The 15965-nt window shown below is 35.7% G+C and overlaps 1 protein-coding gene across 6 annotated transcripts; it reads left to right on the top strand.

Annotated features, from left to right (window-relative positions):
• Positions 1 to 2472: 2472 nt before the first annotated feature.
• LOC110875602 lies at positions 2473 to 11574 on the top strand. Of its 6 annotated transcripts, none has more exons than XM_022123803.2 (10): positions 2473 to 2532; positions 2663 to 2711; positions 2790 to 2846; positions 2912 to 2968; positions 3962 to 4765; positions 5025 to 5143; positions 6236 to 6964; positions 7493 to 7742; positions 10328 to 10542; positions 11284 to 11574. In XM_022123803.2, exons 5-10 carry the CDS (start codon positions 4145 to 4147, stop codon positions 11378 to 11380), a joined length of 2031 nt encoding a protein of 676 aa, XP_021979495.1. In that variant the 5' UTR covers positions 2473 to 2532; positions 2663 to 2711; positions 2790 to 2846; positions 2912 to 2968; positions 3962 to 4144; the 3' UTR covers positions 11381 to 11574. The 6 variants fall into 6 exon arrangements, 4 of the variants coding, with proteins under 4 accessions (XP_021979495.1, XP_035830003.1, XP_035829997.1 ...); XM_035974110.1 differs by having other exon boundaries at positions 2479 to 2532; positions 2790 to 2827; XR_004859718.1 differs by lacking the exon at positions 2473 to 2532 and adding an exon at positions 11038 to 11207 and having other exon boundaries at positions 2548 to 2711; positions 2790 to 2827.
• The last annotated feature ends 4391 nt before the right edge of the window (positions 11575 to 15965 follow it).

Below are 15965 nucleotides of genomic sequence, written 5' to 3'. Positions count from 1 at the left end.
AAATGCCTCAAAGACTTTTAAACAAGCGTCCAGAGTCGTTAACTTCATTCATGCCCAAAATTTGCTTCTTGGATTTGATCAAAAGGAAAACTTGGCAATGCCATTGTCGAATTGCACCCTAAATGCTGCAACATGGCATTTGCACGAAGCTTTTGACCGTAGGGGCGGAGCTTCCTTAGGACCAAAAGGGTCTGGCCCCCTGATTTTAGCCTTAGAAATGTATATAATTATATAGTCCATTAGTTTTGAAAATAATAATAATTTTATATCGTTGGGGCCCTCCTAATCTAAAAGGACATATTAAACATATATTTTCCGCCCCTCAATTTACATGTTTAAGCCACCATTGTTTGACCCGTTGCAACGAAGATGGAAAATGTTTTGTTTATGTGCCGGTTTATAAGGTGCATCCAGTTTTAGTAATTATGTAATAAAGTGATATTTAACGGCTATAAGGTGTATCCAGTTTTAGTAATTATGTAATAAAGTAATATTTAACGGAGTATATAAGGGAATTATTATTGCTAAGGTGTTATAACAATTGGGATTTAATTATATAAAAGTAGCTTGGTCGTTATAATTAATTGAATTTATATGGTGAGTAATGATACAACCACAATGTTTAATTGATGACCCCATATGATTATTCAAATCTGAAAATTCATCCAAGATTAATCTCAAAATTTATAGGGTACAAGTTTTTTTTTTCAGGTTCCCATGTATTATGAATGTATGTTTAGATCATATACGGTTCTCGTTCAAATTCTCATTATCAGAAATATGATATTAACTATTGCAAAAACGAGATAGAGATATCAAACAATTATATATGAGTAGATCTTCAAGTCATGAGATTCTTTTTTATTATTATTGTTATTGTTATTATTATTATTAGAGTTGATTACATAGTTAGTCCATGTGGTTTGCACAAAATAACATACTTAGATACTAATAGTTTAAAATCACCTTCTAGGGTATTAACTTTTCATTTTGTAACGTTTGGAGGTATTAACTTCTAGGTTATTAACATAGTTAGTCCCTGTGGTTTGCACAAAATAACATACTTAGGTACTAATAGAATGTGGATTTTAAACCTACAAATAATGTTAATACCTCCAAACGTTACAAAATGAAAAGTTAATACCCTAGAATGTGATTTTAAACTATTAGTACCTAAGTATGTTACTTTTTGCAAACCACAGGGACTAACTATGTAATTAACTCTTATTATTATTATTATTATTATTATTATTATTATTATTATTATTATTATTATTATTATTATTATTATTATTATTATGGGTAAGGATAGTGTAAAAAGGGCCTAAAGTGTGAGAAGTGTATTATAACACTATATATAATACTGTATAACACCATATAAACACCGTATAACAATATGTAATACTATATAATACCATATAACACTATGTAACACTATATAACAAATATAACACTATACATCTATCATAGACATGTTATTAGACAAACTATAGTGTTATATTTGCTATATAATGTTATATAATGTTACATAGTGTTATATGGTATTATATGGTGTTACATATTGTTATACGGTGTTTATATGGTGTTATATAGTATTATATATAGTGTTATAATACACTTCTCACACTTTGAGCACTTTTTACAGGATCCTCTACCTTATTATTATTATTATTATTATATAATATATTTTTTATATCACCTATTATAAAAAAACCCATGAAAAGTTATAATAACACACCTATTATCTACTTATACTGTTATGATTACTTGGAATAGTTGTTTCCTTTAACTGGTGGAGGGTGACAACTGGCCTCCATCAAGGTATTTTTTTTTATTTTTCCCACCGTAGTGTTGGCTTATATACAGTCGCAAACATATTGTGATACAAATATTAAAAATGGTGTGGTGGAAAAGAGCCTATGATTTAAAGCGCCAGTGCCGAGTTTGAACCCTGGCTTGAGTAATTTGCTATTTTTTTTTTTTTTGCATTAGAAGTATCTAATATTTTACGTTACTACTCTTAAACATTAAAATTTGCTTTCGTTTTCCCTTTGTTTTTTTACATTGTTCAAGCTTTAATAAAGTTTGGACGTATCGTGTCAATACTGTAATGAACCAAATCGATAATGAAAAATGCAAAAATCATACGTAAAAAACGGTGTAGCAGCGCACGCCAGGTAAAAACTAGTCACAAATGTTTCGGGTTTTTCCTATCGAGTGTGGGTCCGTTTTCGTCTTATATCAAAACAATTACCCGAATGTCTCGTTTTGATTAAAAAAGAAAAACCACAATTTTAGTCATGAAAAGTAAAAGGTAAGTCGCACGACAACGTTTTACCTTTACCAGGGACCCTGTGCAAGTGCGTGTCATCTCCTCAATCTTACCGTTGAATTCAAGACTATGTAATGTATTCCTTGCAGGGAAGCAAATATATACGCACTTCCCCAATTTAAAAACCATTATAAGGGAGGGCACCCTAGTCTTTTCACAAGATTACCCCTTATTCTTCCATCTTCAAAATAGACGTTGCAGTTAAGTCACAATTTATGCGCCTTCAACGTGCTCTCCTCATCTCTCTCTCTCTCTCTCTCTCTCACACACACACACACAGTGTTTCTCTCTCTACTGTATGTTAATGTGACTAATACCTAATATTGACAGGATTGTTTAATTTTCATCCATGTTACTGTCGATTTGGAGACGTAAAGAGGTAATAACCAGAGCATTTATACTTATTTTCTCAACTTATTTATGTTATTCGCTTCATATTTTGTTCAATTTGTTACAGATATCTTCAAATTTGATCATGTTACTGAAGAATCTGAAGTAAGTTAGCGATTCACAGGTTCGTTGATTGTTTATTAACTTATTTATGTTAGTCGGTTCGTAATTTGTTTGATTTGTGATTAGGACTCTTTGAATTCAATCAAGTTACTGAAGAATCTGAAGTAAATTAGCGATTCACAGGTTCGTTGATAGTTTAAGAACTTATTTATGTTAGTCGGTTCATAAGGACTATTTTAGTTTAATGATGTTACTGAAGAATCTGAAGTTTTAGATGAGGTGAATAAGTTAGCGATTTACAGGTTTATTGATTGTTTAATTACTTATTTGTTTCCACTGGATCGTTGCTTGTTAGTTTTGTGATTAGGTTTTTTGATTGCGGTTATGTTAGTGAAGTACTTGTAGGTGCTTATGATTAGGTTCATTTTGATGATTTGTTATTGATATTGAAACTGCTTTTTTTTTTTTTTTTTTTTTTTCTGTTGTTTGTTGAATTTGCATATAGAGATTGAGTTGATTAATTTTATGAAGTTATATATGTCAATTCGATCCTATTATGTTTATTGTGTGATTAGGCTCTTTGATTGCGGTGTTACTTAAGTATTTGCAAGTGCTTATGAATCATGATTAGATTCATTTTGATGACTAGTTATTGATATTGAAACTGTTTTTTTTTTCTTCTGTTGTTTAGTTAATCTGCATACACAGATAAATCGGATCATATTATGTTTATTTTGTGATTAGGCTCTTTGATTCCGCTCATGTTACTGAGTAATTTTAAGGAAGGAAGTAAAGAATAGGGCGTTCACAGGTCTATTGACTATTTGAGGAATTAATCTATTTTCAATCGCTTCATATTTGTTCATTTAATCAATTTGTTTGTAAGAATGTCTTTTTTACTTTTGGTTATTTGATCGAATCTATGTAGGTAGGACATGTGATGTGAATTGATGTGGCATGCATCTACATTATGAGTTTTTCCTAATGAAATTACAGTTTTCAATTCAAGGACATTTTTATACAGAATTGCTATAGTTGGGGATAATATATTTATAAAAGGTTATAATTAGTCTAGTTATTGCTGCTTGTTCAAACTCAATCTCTATGATTAGTGTGGTTTATACTTAAATCTTACCGCTAGACTAGAATCTGAGGATTTTTTTTGATGAACTATAGAGATCCTGGAAATTTAAAGAATGAAAAGCATCAGGGAGAGATCGGTTTGTTATCCAACTCAGTAGACATCAGCTCACTTATCAAGAATTCTTGATGAAAAGCATCAGGGAGAGATCGGTTTGTTATCCAACTCAGTAGACATCAGCTCACTTATCAAGAATTCTTGTAGTTAAGTGTGAAGAAATGGCGGTGGCTGGACTACACAACGCTTCAGGGCTTGATTCATATCTTGGTAATAAAGAAAGGTCAATCACTCGGACAGCCTCCATCAGAAAAATGTGGCGGGATCTTGAAAATGGGGGCAGAGGTAAAGAAAACGGAAGGCTCCAAACAAGTAGTGTGATTATTGGCCCCGAAAGCCCATGCTCATCTTCATTAGAAGGTGAAAGCATAGAAAGCGAACACACATTTAGGGGTGCAAACGAAATTGAAAACGAGTGCCCCCAAAGCCAAAACCAAATGGTGCTTCAAGAGAAAGAGGGTGTGAGGAAATTGTTCCATGAACGCGGAAACAAAAGCTTTGAAGGACATGCAGCTTATGGATGCAAGAGAGTGAGGATAGTGAGGGAGTGGATAGAATCAAGCAGTCAACAAGGTGACACTTGTAGAACCCCTGGTTCAGTTGAGTCACCTACACAGACTGGTGCGCAAATTGATGGTGCACGGAGTTCTATTCGTAGAATATACGGTAGACAGGCTCTTCTTGACTTGTTAACAAAGTTTGTGAGTGAAAGGAAGAGAGAGGTTGATGATTTGTTGGAGAACAGATTTGTTTCAAGTTTTGCTCATCGGCACCGAATTCAGGTGAGCTCTTTTGAATTTTTATTATTTTGCAATTTAGATCGTTATTGTATTATTTGTTGTTATGAAATATGTATTCAGTGCTAGCAGTCCCACCTGTAGAAGGTCGCATATAATTTTGCGTAAATGTGATGGTTATGGTGCTTCCCCATGTTAGCTTAATCATTTATATCCAGTTATTGTTCTGCTTAAGCATTGCACACTTTATGTGTTACTATCCTTTGCTGCATGTTGCCGCATTTAATGCCATAATTCATTGTAGTCATTACTCAAGGGTAGATTTTTGCGGAACCAAAGATTTTTAGAAGATGAAAAACCGACTTCTGTTGCAGCAAGTGAATTGGGGTTTTTGAGGCGAACGAATGCTGTATCTGATATAAGGTGCATTTTATTTTTATCCCTTTTTCTCACTTTTTGTTTGCTTTAATACTAGATTTTTGTAGATTCATGTTTTACTGGACATATGGCCTAATATGTTTTGCAGCATATCCATTCCAAAATTTAACTTGAATATTTATGAAACTTCAAGACAACTTTTTATATTATTTTGGCATGAATACAAGCAAAGTGCAAAAAGTAAAATCAGATTGTTGACATCTGATGATTAGAACTGAAATTAATGTACAAATTGTTTTTCAGAACATACAGGGATTTAAAATAGAGGGTTTGTTTTCCATTAAAAGCCTAAAAGTATCTGCAGTGATTTTGTGAAAGGGCATTCAAGTAATTAAATGGACGTGCTACCCATCCACCAACTAAATTACCTGTCCCTTGTGTGTACTCATCAAAGGGGAAAAAATGTGGGTCCCAACCACATGATTTGTTTCTAGTTCTTTTTCAAAATTGTTTTTACAGAATTTTCAAAAACTTAGCATTTTAATAAGTTATTATGTTCTTATGTTTAAATCAATTTAATTTTTTAATGTTTATAATTCTATCATGCTTATCATTTTTATCAACTAAATCTTTGACCATATTTTTTATAAGTTCATCATTTTATTTGGAGTATATTTATATAAAGTAATTAAAAAGTAAGTGGGGACCTAGTAACTAACTGAACATTTAATGATAGTAAATGGTGAGGTGGCAAGTGTATGTGTGTGTGTGGTGGTGGTTGGGGGATGGGGGGGACTGGGTAGTGATGCAGGATTGCAGTCCCATGCTCTTAAGGCTTTGTCATGTTAGCATTAGGTGCACATGGGCATTTCATGTCAGAGAACACATGATATAGGTTTTACCTGCATTAATAACATGAATTTCCTATGTCTTTAATACGCATGTTTCGCCTTTTCTGCATTAGACAATCTATTTTTAGCTCTATAGTTGGTTGATATGACTGAGAATAATAAGTAACTATCATTTCTTAAAGACCTTTGGTAATATCATATGTTGTTTAGACTTATGCTATGTGTTTGTTAGGAAGATGTACCTATGCTCAACTAATTTCATTTTAATTTTTTTTACTTGAATTAGGAAAGGGTTCCTCACCAGATTGAACAACTATGGCCATGCTGCACAGTCTGACTCTGACACCTCATCTGACAATGAGATGAATAATTATGACATTGAACAAGCTGAAGAAATTGTTCAGGAGATAACTAACTTGACATGTCATCGGGCGTCCCTCGATCTACCAGAATCTTCTTCTGCAACAGGAGCAACGCATGATAATAACATTCTACAATATGAAGAAACAGAGAGACCACCACTCACAGTTCACTATTCTCGACACGGTTCCCAATATGACACGACATATGAACATAACGGACAAGTTGAACAAGTTGGTAGAAATTTTGAGACAACCAATTTTACATCCAACCGGGAATCCACATATCCACAAGAATACACTCAGACTGACTCTGACTCTGATACCTCATCGGACAATAATGACATGAAGTTTGACCGCATTGACCAAGCCGAAGAAATTGTTCGCGATATTCCAAATATATCCCACATACCACAAGAATCACATGATGATGGTGGATGGTATCAGGAAACAGCTGGGAGTGATTTTCAAGAATCAAATGAAGAAGAGTGGTATGACAATGGTAATGTTGCGGAGGGTCCCACAGAAAGTTGGTTTGGCAGGAACAATTCTTATCTGGAAGCTGCTCTAGTGACTAGGAGTAATACATTCTATTGGTCTGATGATGATGATGACAGTGGCAGCAGGGTTGTTGAACTTAGAGAGCTTACAAACAGGTAGATTATATCGAATATAGTAAAATATCATTTTTTGTCCCTATGAGGTTTGGTCAATTTTGGGACTTTTGTCCAAAGGTTTGTTTTTTTGCATTTGGATCAAAAAGGTTTGAAATCTTGTCATTTTCATCCAGCTCGTTAACTCCATCCATTTTTCTCCGTTACGTCATGGGTATATCTGTCTTTTTTGTTAACTTAAAGGGCAATTCGGTCTTTTCACTTTATGTACATGCGTTTAGCATAACGTACAAGTATTCAGAAGACCGAATTGCCCTTTAAGTTAACAAAAAAGACGAAAATACCTCTGACTTAACGGAGAAAAATGGATGGAGTTAACGAGCTGGATGAAAATGGCAAGATTTCAAACCTTTTGGATCCAGATGCGGAAAAACAAACCTTTGGACGAAATTCGCAAGATTGGCCAAACCTCAGGGACGAAAATGGCATTTTACTCTATCTAATCATTAACTTACATTGTTCAAAGGATGTAACTAACTAATTCAGATAATTATTGTTCGTTATGTATAGGAGAAGAGTTTCTAATCTTCTTCAAAGTGATTTTGGTCCAAGGCTAGACCAGCTGATGCAATCATATGTCAGTAGACAAGATCAGGCGTTTGAATCGGAAAATGAATGGATGCAAGATCATGATCAGCATCAAAGTCTATATGAGAATGAAGATGGCATAGATGCATCTCCACAAACACATGGGGGTCATGATCTGCTGCACGGTGCAGCGGACAACCGATTCCCTGATTCCCATTATCACCTTGCGACTGTGAGTTTTACTTCTTCCCTCACACGAACCTAACATGAAATTTGTGGGTTTCAGTTTAGTCTAAATGGTTTCAGGTTAGTTTTGCGTCAAACCTGTGAACATATTTAGCTGAACGGGCCAGGTTGGGTCAAGCTGGGGGTTCACGAGTTGATCTGTTTATTTATTTGTTTATTAAATTGTGTTTCATGCCATGGTTAGGTAATTTAAGCCAAAATCTAATTGCTTAAAAGAGAATTTGACATTGAGTATAAATTTATACATAAATTTTTTTTACACTTGTTTTTTTAGACAAACTTATATTTCTAGAGATTTATAATGCAAAAAAAAGACACTAATAAATTATCGGGTTAAAGGGGCCGCGTTTGTGACAAGTTGTAGATATTTGTGTCATGTTCGATTCATGTGCCTAACATGATTTTCGGTAGAGGTGGCAATCTTGACCCAAAGGTTTTCAAGTGGGTTACTTTGGGTTGCTTTTAAAATTATATGGGTTAGTTTGGGTAAGATATTTTAACTAAACGGGTCAATTGAAATTCCATCTTGTTATTTTCGGGTCAAAGCGGGTCGACAACTTTAAAGAAATGGGTTGATGTGGGTTAGCACCTTAAAGAAACGGGTTGGATTTCGGATCAAAATGGTTTCGGGCCGGCACATGTATCCGCACAAGACGGGTGACGGCACGAAATAGGTTTTGGATCGGAACGGTTTCAGTTCGAATTGAGTTTCGGACCGAGACGGGTTTTGGATCGGAACGGGTCGGTTCGGATCGTGTTCGAGTCGACACGGGTTTCCGCACGGACGGGTTTCGGATCGCAACGGGTTTTATGCCGACACGAGTTTCCGCACGGGACGGGTTTTAGGCCGACACGAGTTTCGGGTCGGGGCGAGTTTCATACCATTTCGACCAGTACCGTTTCGACGCGAACCGTTTCGACCCGTACCGTTTCGACCAGTACCGTTTCGAATCAAACCGTTTCGACGCGTACCGTTTCAACCCGTGCCGTTTCAACCCGTGCCGTTTCGACGCGAACCGTTTCGACGCGTACCGTTTCGAACCGTACCGTTTCGACGCGCACCGTTTCAATAGACGTTTGTTTTCTCAATCTTACTCAATTTTCGACTGTAACTAGCAATTGATCTCTAGTAATAATTTCATATAAATCGTAAACATATTCTCTATTAATGGATTCCATTTGTATGATGCAAATCAACAGATTAAGTAATTGTTGCATTTCAAAAGACGTTTGTTTCTCAATTCTACTTAATTTTTTATTGTAATTAGCAATTGATAGCATTAGGGCTGTAAACGAACCGAACGTTTAGCGAACAGTTCGTGAACCGTTCGGCGGGAAGTTCGTTCATGTTCGTTCGTTTAATAAACGAACGAACATGAACAAGAAATTCCGTTCGATTAGTTAAATGAACAAACATGAACAGAGGTCTCGTTCGTTCGATTGTGTTCGTGAACGTTCGGTAAGGTGTTCATGAACGTGTTCGTGAACATTCGTTGATTTGCGTTTGTTTATGTTCGTATGTCTTTGTTTTAAATGAAGATCTTTGTACTTTTTTATATTTTATTTGTACTTTTTATATCATTAAACTTTTATTTATTTTATTGACCTAACAATTAAACTAGAAAACCCACTTTCACCTTGTTTATGCATCATTTCCCTTTCATTTCTCATTATTTACATCGGCGAATACCATCGACCTCTGTTCCACAATAAGGGATTAAAGTTCGAGTGCTACTCTCTGGCCATCTATCTTTATCCTTTGTCGCGTTCGCCAATTTTTTTTGTGTTCGTGAACCGTCGCGAACACGCTCATTTCCTTAATGAACGAACACGAACATAAAATCTCGTTCGGTAAGTGTTCGTGAACCGTTCGTGAACACATTTATTTCCTTAACGAACGAACACGAACAAGGCCTTGTTCGTGTTCGTTCGGTTCGTTTACAGCCCTAGATAGCATGTAATAACTGTAAATCAGTTGTAATCATGATTTCTGTTAATCAGTTCGTTGATGACACAAATCAACAGAACGAGTTAATTGTTGCATTTCTATAGACGGTTGTTTTCTCAATTTTACTTCTGCAAGTATTTTTCGACCGTGATTAGCAATTAATTGCTAGTAATAACTGCATATTAATAGTAATCATTGACGAACCCATAGGAACAAGCATGGCGTTCAACATGGACAGTCACTTTTTAAAAAAAAAAAACATTTTTTTAACCAACCCGATCCGACTCGACCCGAAACCCGTTCCGACCCGAACCCGTTCCAACCCGAACCCGTTTTGACCCATGACCCGACCTGACCCGACCCGTTTGCCAGGTCTAAATTTTTCGGGTTTGTGTCAAGTTGGACCCCACCAACCTACGAGCATGACCCGTTTAGCATCCCTAGTCATCCAGCTTTTGTTTTTCTGCATTATAATCACCTAAAAGGCCGCACAAATTTTGCCGCATCCCATTTGTTAGCAGGGTAACCATGGAGTCCCGTGAGTTTACGGGTAAATTGGTTTGCAAGTTCACCAAATAAATATTTGTTAGTAATATTTTATTCAATCACTTAACCTGTTGCAGGAACTGGATATCATCAATGGCTTAAGAATTGATATGGAGACACTTGAACAAAGGATGAACGACATGCAGAAGATGCTTGAGGCCTGCATGGATATGCAAGTCGAGTTGCAACAGTCAGTGCAGCAAGAGGTTTATTCAGCTCTGAATCGATCAAGTCCTGAAAACGGAGAGTGCTTCTTATGTTGTGATGACGGGTTTGAATCTTTGCCAGATAGGTAACAACATTCTTGATTTAAAACTAGGGGAGTTAAATGGGTCGAGTTTACGGGTTGGCAGGTGAGGTCGAACCCAACACATACCCGGGTATTTGACACGAAACCAAACACGACATGGGCCCCGAAAATCGTGTCAGACACATAAACTTGGACACAACATGAGTTTTCCCGGGTTGACACTTGACACTAACATGGCCCGTTTAACCTGAAATTACTTTTTTTGTGTATGTATACTCTAAAATTACAAATTTACTAATATAGCATTATAGCTTCAGATGATATAATACTTTTAAGCGGGTCAACCCGCAAACCCACCCTAAACACGACACGTTTAACTAAACTTGTTGCGGGGTTTAACTTTAAACTGACCTGAATCCGTTTAGAGTAAACCCTAACCCGCAAATATTATGTTAGGTTCGTGTCGTGTTAGTTATTGACAACCTTATTTCAAACTCTAAATAATTGAATAATTAAGTCATTAAGTTATTCATATAGGTTTGCACAAATGTTACATATCTGCTCAAAATGCGCCCAAAAAGTTAACTGGTCAAAGCTGAAGGAAAGTGTCAAGCAACCTTAACCAACTGAGGTGGAAACATGTAGAAATAATATAACAAGATAATTAACAATTGGAATAAGAAAGATAACAGTGTTTTTCTGATCAGGTAAATTTCATTAATACTTCATTTTTTCTTGCTAATTATGTTTATTTAAAATTTTCCCCTTGATTTGCTACAACAGGTCCTTCCTGATCATTTGTTTGAAATATAGAACAGCATCAGTATGCCCGTCTCCTTTTAGTGACGAGTTAGTTGCACACTTGGTTATGAGTTTATGATGTTGAATACGAGAAGTATCTTTTATCGGGATGTGGTGTGTTTATAGGTTTTGATTACTGTTGTAACGGCATGTTTTAGATGAAATATCAACAAGTTTGCATGTAGAATTGGTACTGTTTACATGCACTACGACAAGTGAGTTAATATAACATGGCTATTAAGGATATGAATATGATTATATCCCGAAAAAAACTATGGGGAGAACAAGTGTGATTATAGAAGTTACTTTGAAAAAGTTAAATATCTGCAAAACTAAAAAACTTCACCGGAAGAATGTTACTTATAACAAATTGTGGCTGGTTGGCAACTTGTGAATGGTTAAGTGCTGAACCAGTAAAGAGGTCTGAAACATTAAGAGCTAGTATAATGCTTAATCGTTCAGAGGCAAATGTATGACCAATTCAGACTAGAAGTCTTAACCACTCAGTATAAATGCTTAACCATTTAGAGACAAATGTCTGAACCATTTAGACGTCTGCTCGCGAAACAAATAGTCTGAACCATTAAGAGCCTCATTAAGAGCTAAACAAACAACCCCTAAACCTTCTTAACCTTACAAAAGTGATGTGGGTTCAAATCCTTGTAATCATGTCATATGTCAGTAGACAAGATCAGGCGTTTGAATCGGAAAATGAATGGATGCAAGATCAGGATCAGCAGCAAAGTCTAGATGAGAATGAAGATGGCTTAGATGTATCTCTACAAACACACGAGGAACATGATTTTCATGGTGCAGCAGACAGTCGATTCCCTGATTCTCACTCAAACAATATACAAATATTTGTAAGATCTCTGGCTTAGGTTGGGATGGTGATATCTTTTCACACGACACGAACATAACAGGAAATTTGTGGGTTTCAACTTAGTCTAAAGAATTTTGGGTCAATCTGGTGGGTTCGCGTATTAATCCGTATAGTTTTATTCTATTTTTTCTTTATTCAACTCGTGTAATACATGTGACTACACAAGTTTCTAACCTAGTATAGTAAATTAGTAATATACCTAACTAGCGTGCGTGGGTATGCATGAGACTGGTGCCTCTTTTAATGATAAAAATGACTTAGGTTCTTTGTATAACAAACGTATAAATACACTAGTACTTTACTACTTTATAATTTGTATATAAAATGAACTGATATTTGAAATACAAAACTATATATATAACTAGAGGTGGTAACGATTTTTTTTTCCTAACCGGTTTGGTTAACCAAACCGCCGGTTCATTTTCTCAATTTTACTTTAACTAGTTTGGTTGATAACCGTTTTTTCCTCAATTTTTTTCCGGTTATTCACTTTAACCAGTTCTGTTAATAACCATTTTTCTGGTTAATTAACCTGCTTTTCCAATTTTTTATTTTTTTTTGTTAACCGGTAAATCCGTTAAAAACCATTTCTTCTATAAATCCCTAACTGGTTACAAACCTACAGTTAAAAAAAGCCACTAATCAATTACTCTTCAATCAATTATTAACAAGCTACATTTTCAGTTAATAACTAGTTTCAGTTATTTAACCGATTATTTTGTGCAACTCTATCTGTAACTCTATAAGCCCGTCTCCTTTTAGGCTTTTAGTGACGAGTTGGTTAATAGATAGCAGTAGGGCTGTTCACGAGCCGAGCCGAACCGATCAGACCTTTGCTCGTGCTCGGTTCGTTTACAAACCGATCCGAACCGAATCGAGCGTTTTTTCAACCGAGCCAAAGTCGAGCGAGCGTCTTTCGATCCGAGCATTTTTTGAACGAACGTCGAGCGAGTATCGAGCGTCGCAGAATAAACAAGGAAAGTGACGATGGGAGTGCTAGTTATTAGAAGAGTAAATTACAAGTTTTGTCCTTTATGTTTGTCTCAAATTTCAGGCGCTGTCCTTTACCTTTAAAATTGATGACTTTTGTACTTAATGTTTGAAAATGTTGCATGTTATGTCCTTTAGGGCAAACCAAGTTATAATTTTCAGTTAAGTTATGTCATATACACTACACATGAGGGTAGAATAGTCATTTCACCTCACCACTTGTGTTTCCCCTTTTTAATACCCTGATAACACCCAATTCATCACTTTTGTAAATTAGGGCTAACATCACCCACCAACACAAATCCACTGCTGCAAACCCCCATCACCTCCACCACATCAACTAAACCACCACCATCATCACGTGTTCAAATTGCATCAAACCCACACACTCTTCAAACCCCGTCGCAGCTGAATGTTGAAACCCACACACTCCTCAAACCCTCTAATCTCACCATTGCAGACCATCACCTCCACCATTGCAAATCAAGAAAAAAAAGACGACTTTTGGAATAGGATTCGTAAGTGATAGATCTGGAAACGATGGGTTCTTAGAAGGTGCAAATTTGAAAATGATTGGGTTGCAGCGGTGGTGGTGGGTGGCGATGTGAGGGGGGTTCCAACGGTGGTGGGTGGTGATGGTGGTGTTGCATCGGTGGTGGGTAGGTGCAGGTGATGGTGGAGTGCATCGATGGTGGGTGGATGATGTTATGGTGGGGTTGCAGCTTTGCCTGAAGACTTAAGAGCACTAGAGCCCATAGGGTTAGAAAAGGATGGAAATGAAGTTATTTGGGTCAAGCTTGAACTGCACATTTGAAATAAGCATGAACTTCAACACCAATCTGTTGTACACAAGTAAATTTGATGAATTGTTATTTACATATATATTTTATTCTTTTTTACAAAATAGTTCCTGTATATATATTATATACAAAATAGTGGAGTTTTGGGTTGTGTTCGATCGAATCCTTTGAAGTTGAATGATTCTATCAATCGTTTGATGGAATCTCAATTTATTTGGGACTTGTATTTGAAATTGTTACTCAAAACACTTTCTTATCACTTATGAGACACAAGTAGGGAGGTGAAATGACCGTTTTACCCTCATGTGCAGTGCACATGACATAAATTAACTGAAATTTATAACTTGGTTTGCCCTAAAGGACATAACATACAACATTTTCAAACATTAAGTACAAAAGTCATCAATTTTAAAGGTAAAGGACAGCGCCTGAAATTTGAGACAAACATAAAGGACAAAACTTGTAATTTACTCTTATTAGAATAAAGTGCAGTTTTCATCCCTGATGTTTCGTCCAATAGAACACAATTAAAAATTTAACAAATAACAAGAAATATAAAAACACTCAACTAGTTCTATCGAGATTTACTAAGCGGGAAGATAAATCGTCGCCGATTGAAACATACCCTTGTTCTTTCGGAAGTTTGAAATTGAATGAATCGATTGAAGCAAAATCCTGACGAGTTGGCGTCTTGGCGAGTTGCGATGGAGAAATTGAATAACGATGGCCAATGGGGGGTTTTGATTAGGATCTTGCACTTCTTAATCAACGGGTTGAGACTTGAGTATTGATCGGCGCTTCACATTTTAGTATTTGAAATTTTGACTCAATTACTCAAATGGACATTTAAGTATTGGATAATGGACTATTGGTATTGGATTTTAATTCTAATTAATTAAATGAGCTCTATTTGGATCTTGGACCAAACATTGTTGAATGTTAATGTTGGTCTCTAGTCATTTCATTTTAAAATGATACACACACAAACACAAATACATATGTATAAATATACATGTATATGTGTATATATATATATTAAAAAATAAACCGAGCCAACCGAGCCGAACCGAACTGAGCGGGCCTTTGCTCGTGCTCGGTTCGTTTACAAACCGAACCGATCCGAACCGAGCATTTTTTTAATCGAGCTGAATCGAAGAGCAAATTCCGAGCATTTTCCGAGCGAGCATCGAACGAGCGTCGAGCGCCGAACAATTTGAACAGCCCTAGTTAGCAGTCTTGTTTTCTCTTTTTAGTGATGGGCCATATTAGGGAGAATTAGTTGACCCATTTTGTTATGTTCTTGGTATGGCCCTATTTGGAGTGTAACTGATAATATTTAGCCCAAAGTCACATGTCAGTTCAATGGGTTTTAAACTCTCCATCAACATGTATAAAATTTTGTACTTTTATGGGAAAAAAGTAAAATAAAATAAAGTGATCTGGCAGTGTATAAATTATAGTTGTAATTCACCCATATATTAACTATTGAATTGATTCATATAAAGAAACTAAAAAAGGGAACATGTGGAAAGGTAAAACACCTCATAGTTTATACAACTCACCTAAATTTTTAATCAAAGCTTTATGGTATTAGTGTATCTTCCTTTCAAACAAAAATAAAAAACGATAATAAATGAGCCGAGCTTATTTAAACTTGTTTATAAGTCGAGCCCAAACCTAAAAATAAGCATATTTAGTAAACGAGTCCGAGCTTCACTTATCGAGCGTGCATGCCTAAACAAGTCTATTTTTATATTATTTTTATTTAATATACCAATTAATAGATAACAAACGAGCTGAACTCGAGCTTGAGAAACTACCAACATGCTGAGCTCGGCTTGTTTGCACCCTAGCTTTAATCTATCATTTTAATTGAGGTTTTAACTTATAAATTGTGTAGTGAGCTTTTAATAAAACTTTGAGATAATAAGGGTGTTGGGCTTTTTAAGTTTTGAAGAGTAGCATAATTTTATTTCAGGGTAGTGTGATAT

This window comes from Helianthus annuus, chromosome 1 (assembly GCF_002127325.2).
Source record: "Helianthus annuus cultivar XRQ/B chromosome 1, HanXRQr2.0-SUNRISE, whole genome shotgun sequence".
NCBI classification, from domain to species: domain Eukaryota; kingdom Viridiplantae; phylum Streptophyta; class Magnoliopsida; order Asterales; family Asteraceae; genus Helianthus; species Helianthus annuus.
This window is presented reverse-complemented; position numbering and strand designations above follow the sequence as displayed.

Coding starts and splice junctions, on each gene's coding strand:
- LOC110875602 (XM_022123803.2), top strand. CDS start 4,145: ATGGCGGTGGCTGGACTACACAACGCTTCAGGGCTTGATTCATATCTT. Junction 5,144..6,235: donor AATGCTGTATCTGATATAAG/GTGCATTTTATT, acceptor TACTTGAATTAG/GAAAGGGTTCCTCACCAGAT. Junction 10,543..11,283: donor TTTGAATCTTTGCCAGATAG/GTAACAACATTC, acceptor TTGCTACAACAG/GTCCTTCCTGATCATTTGTT.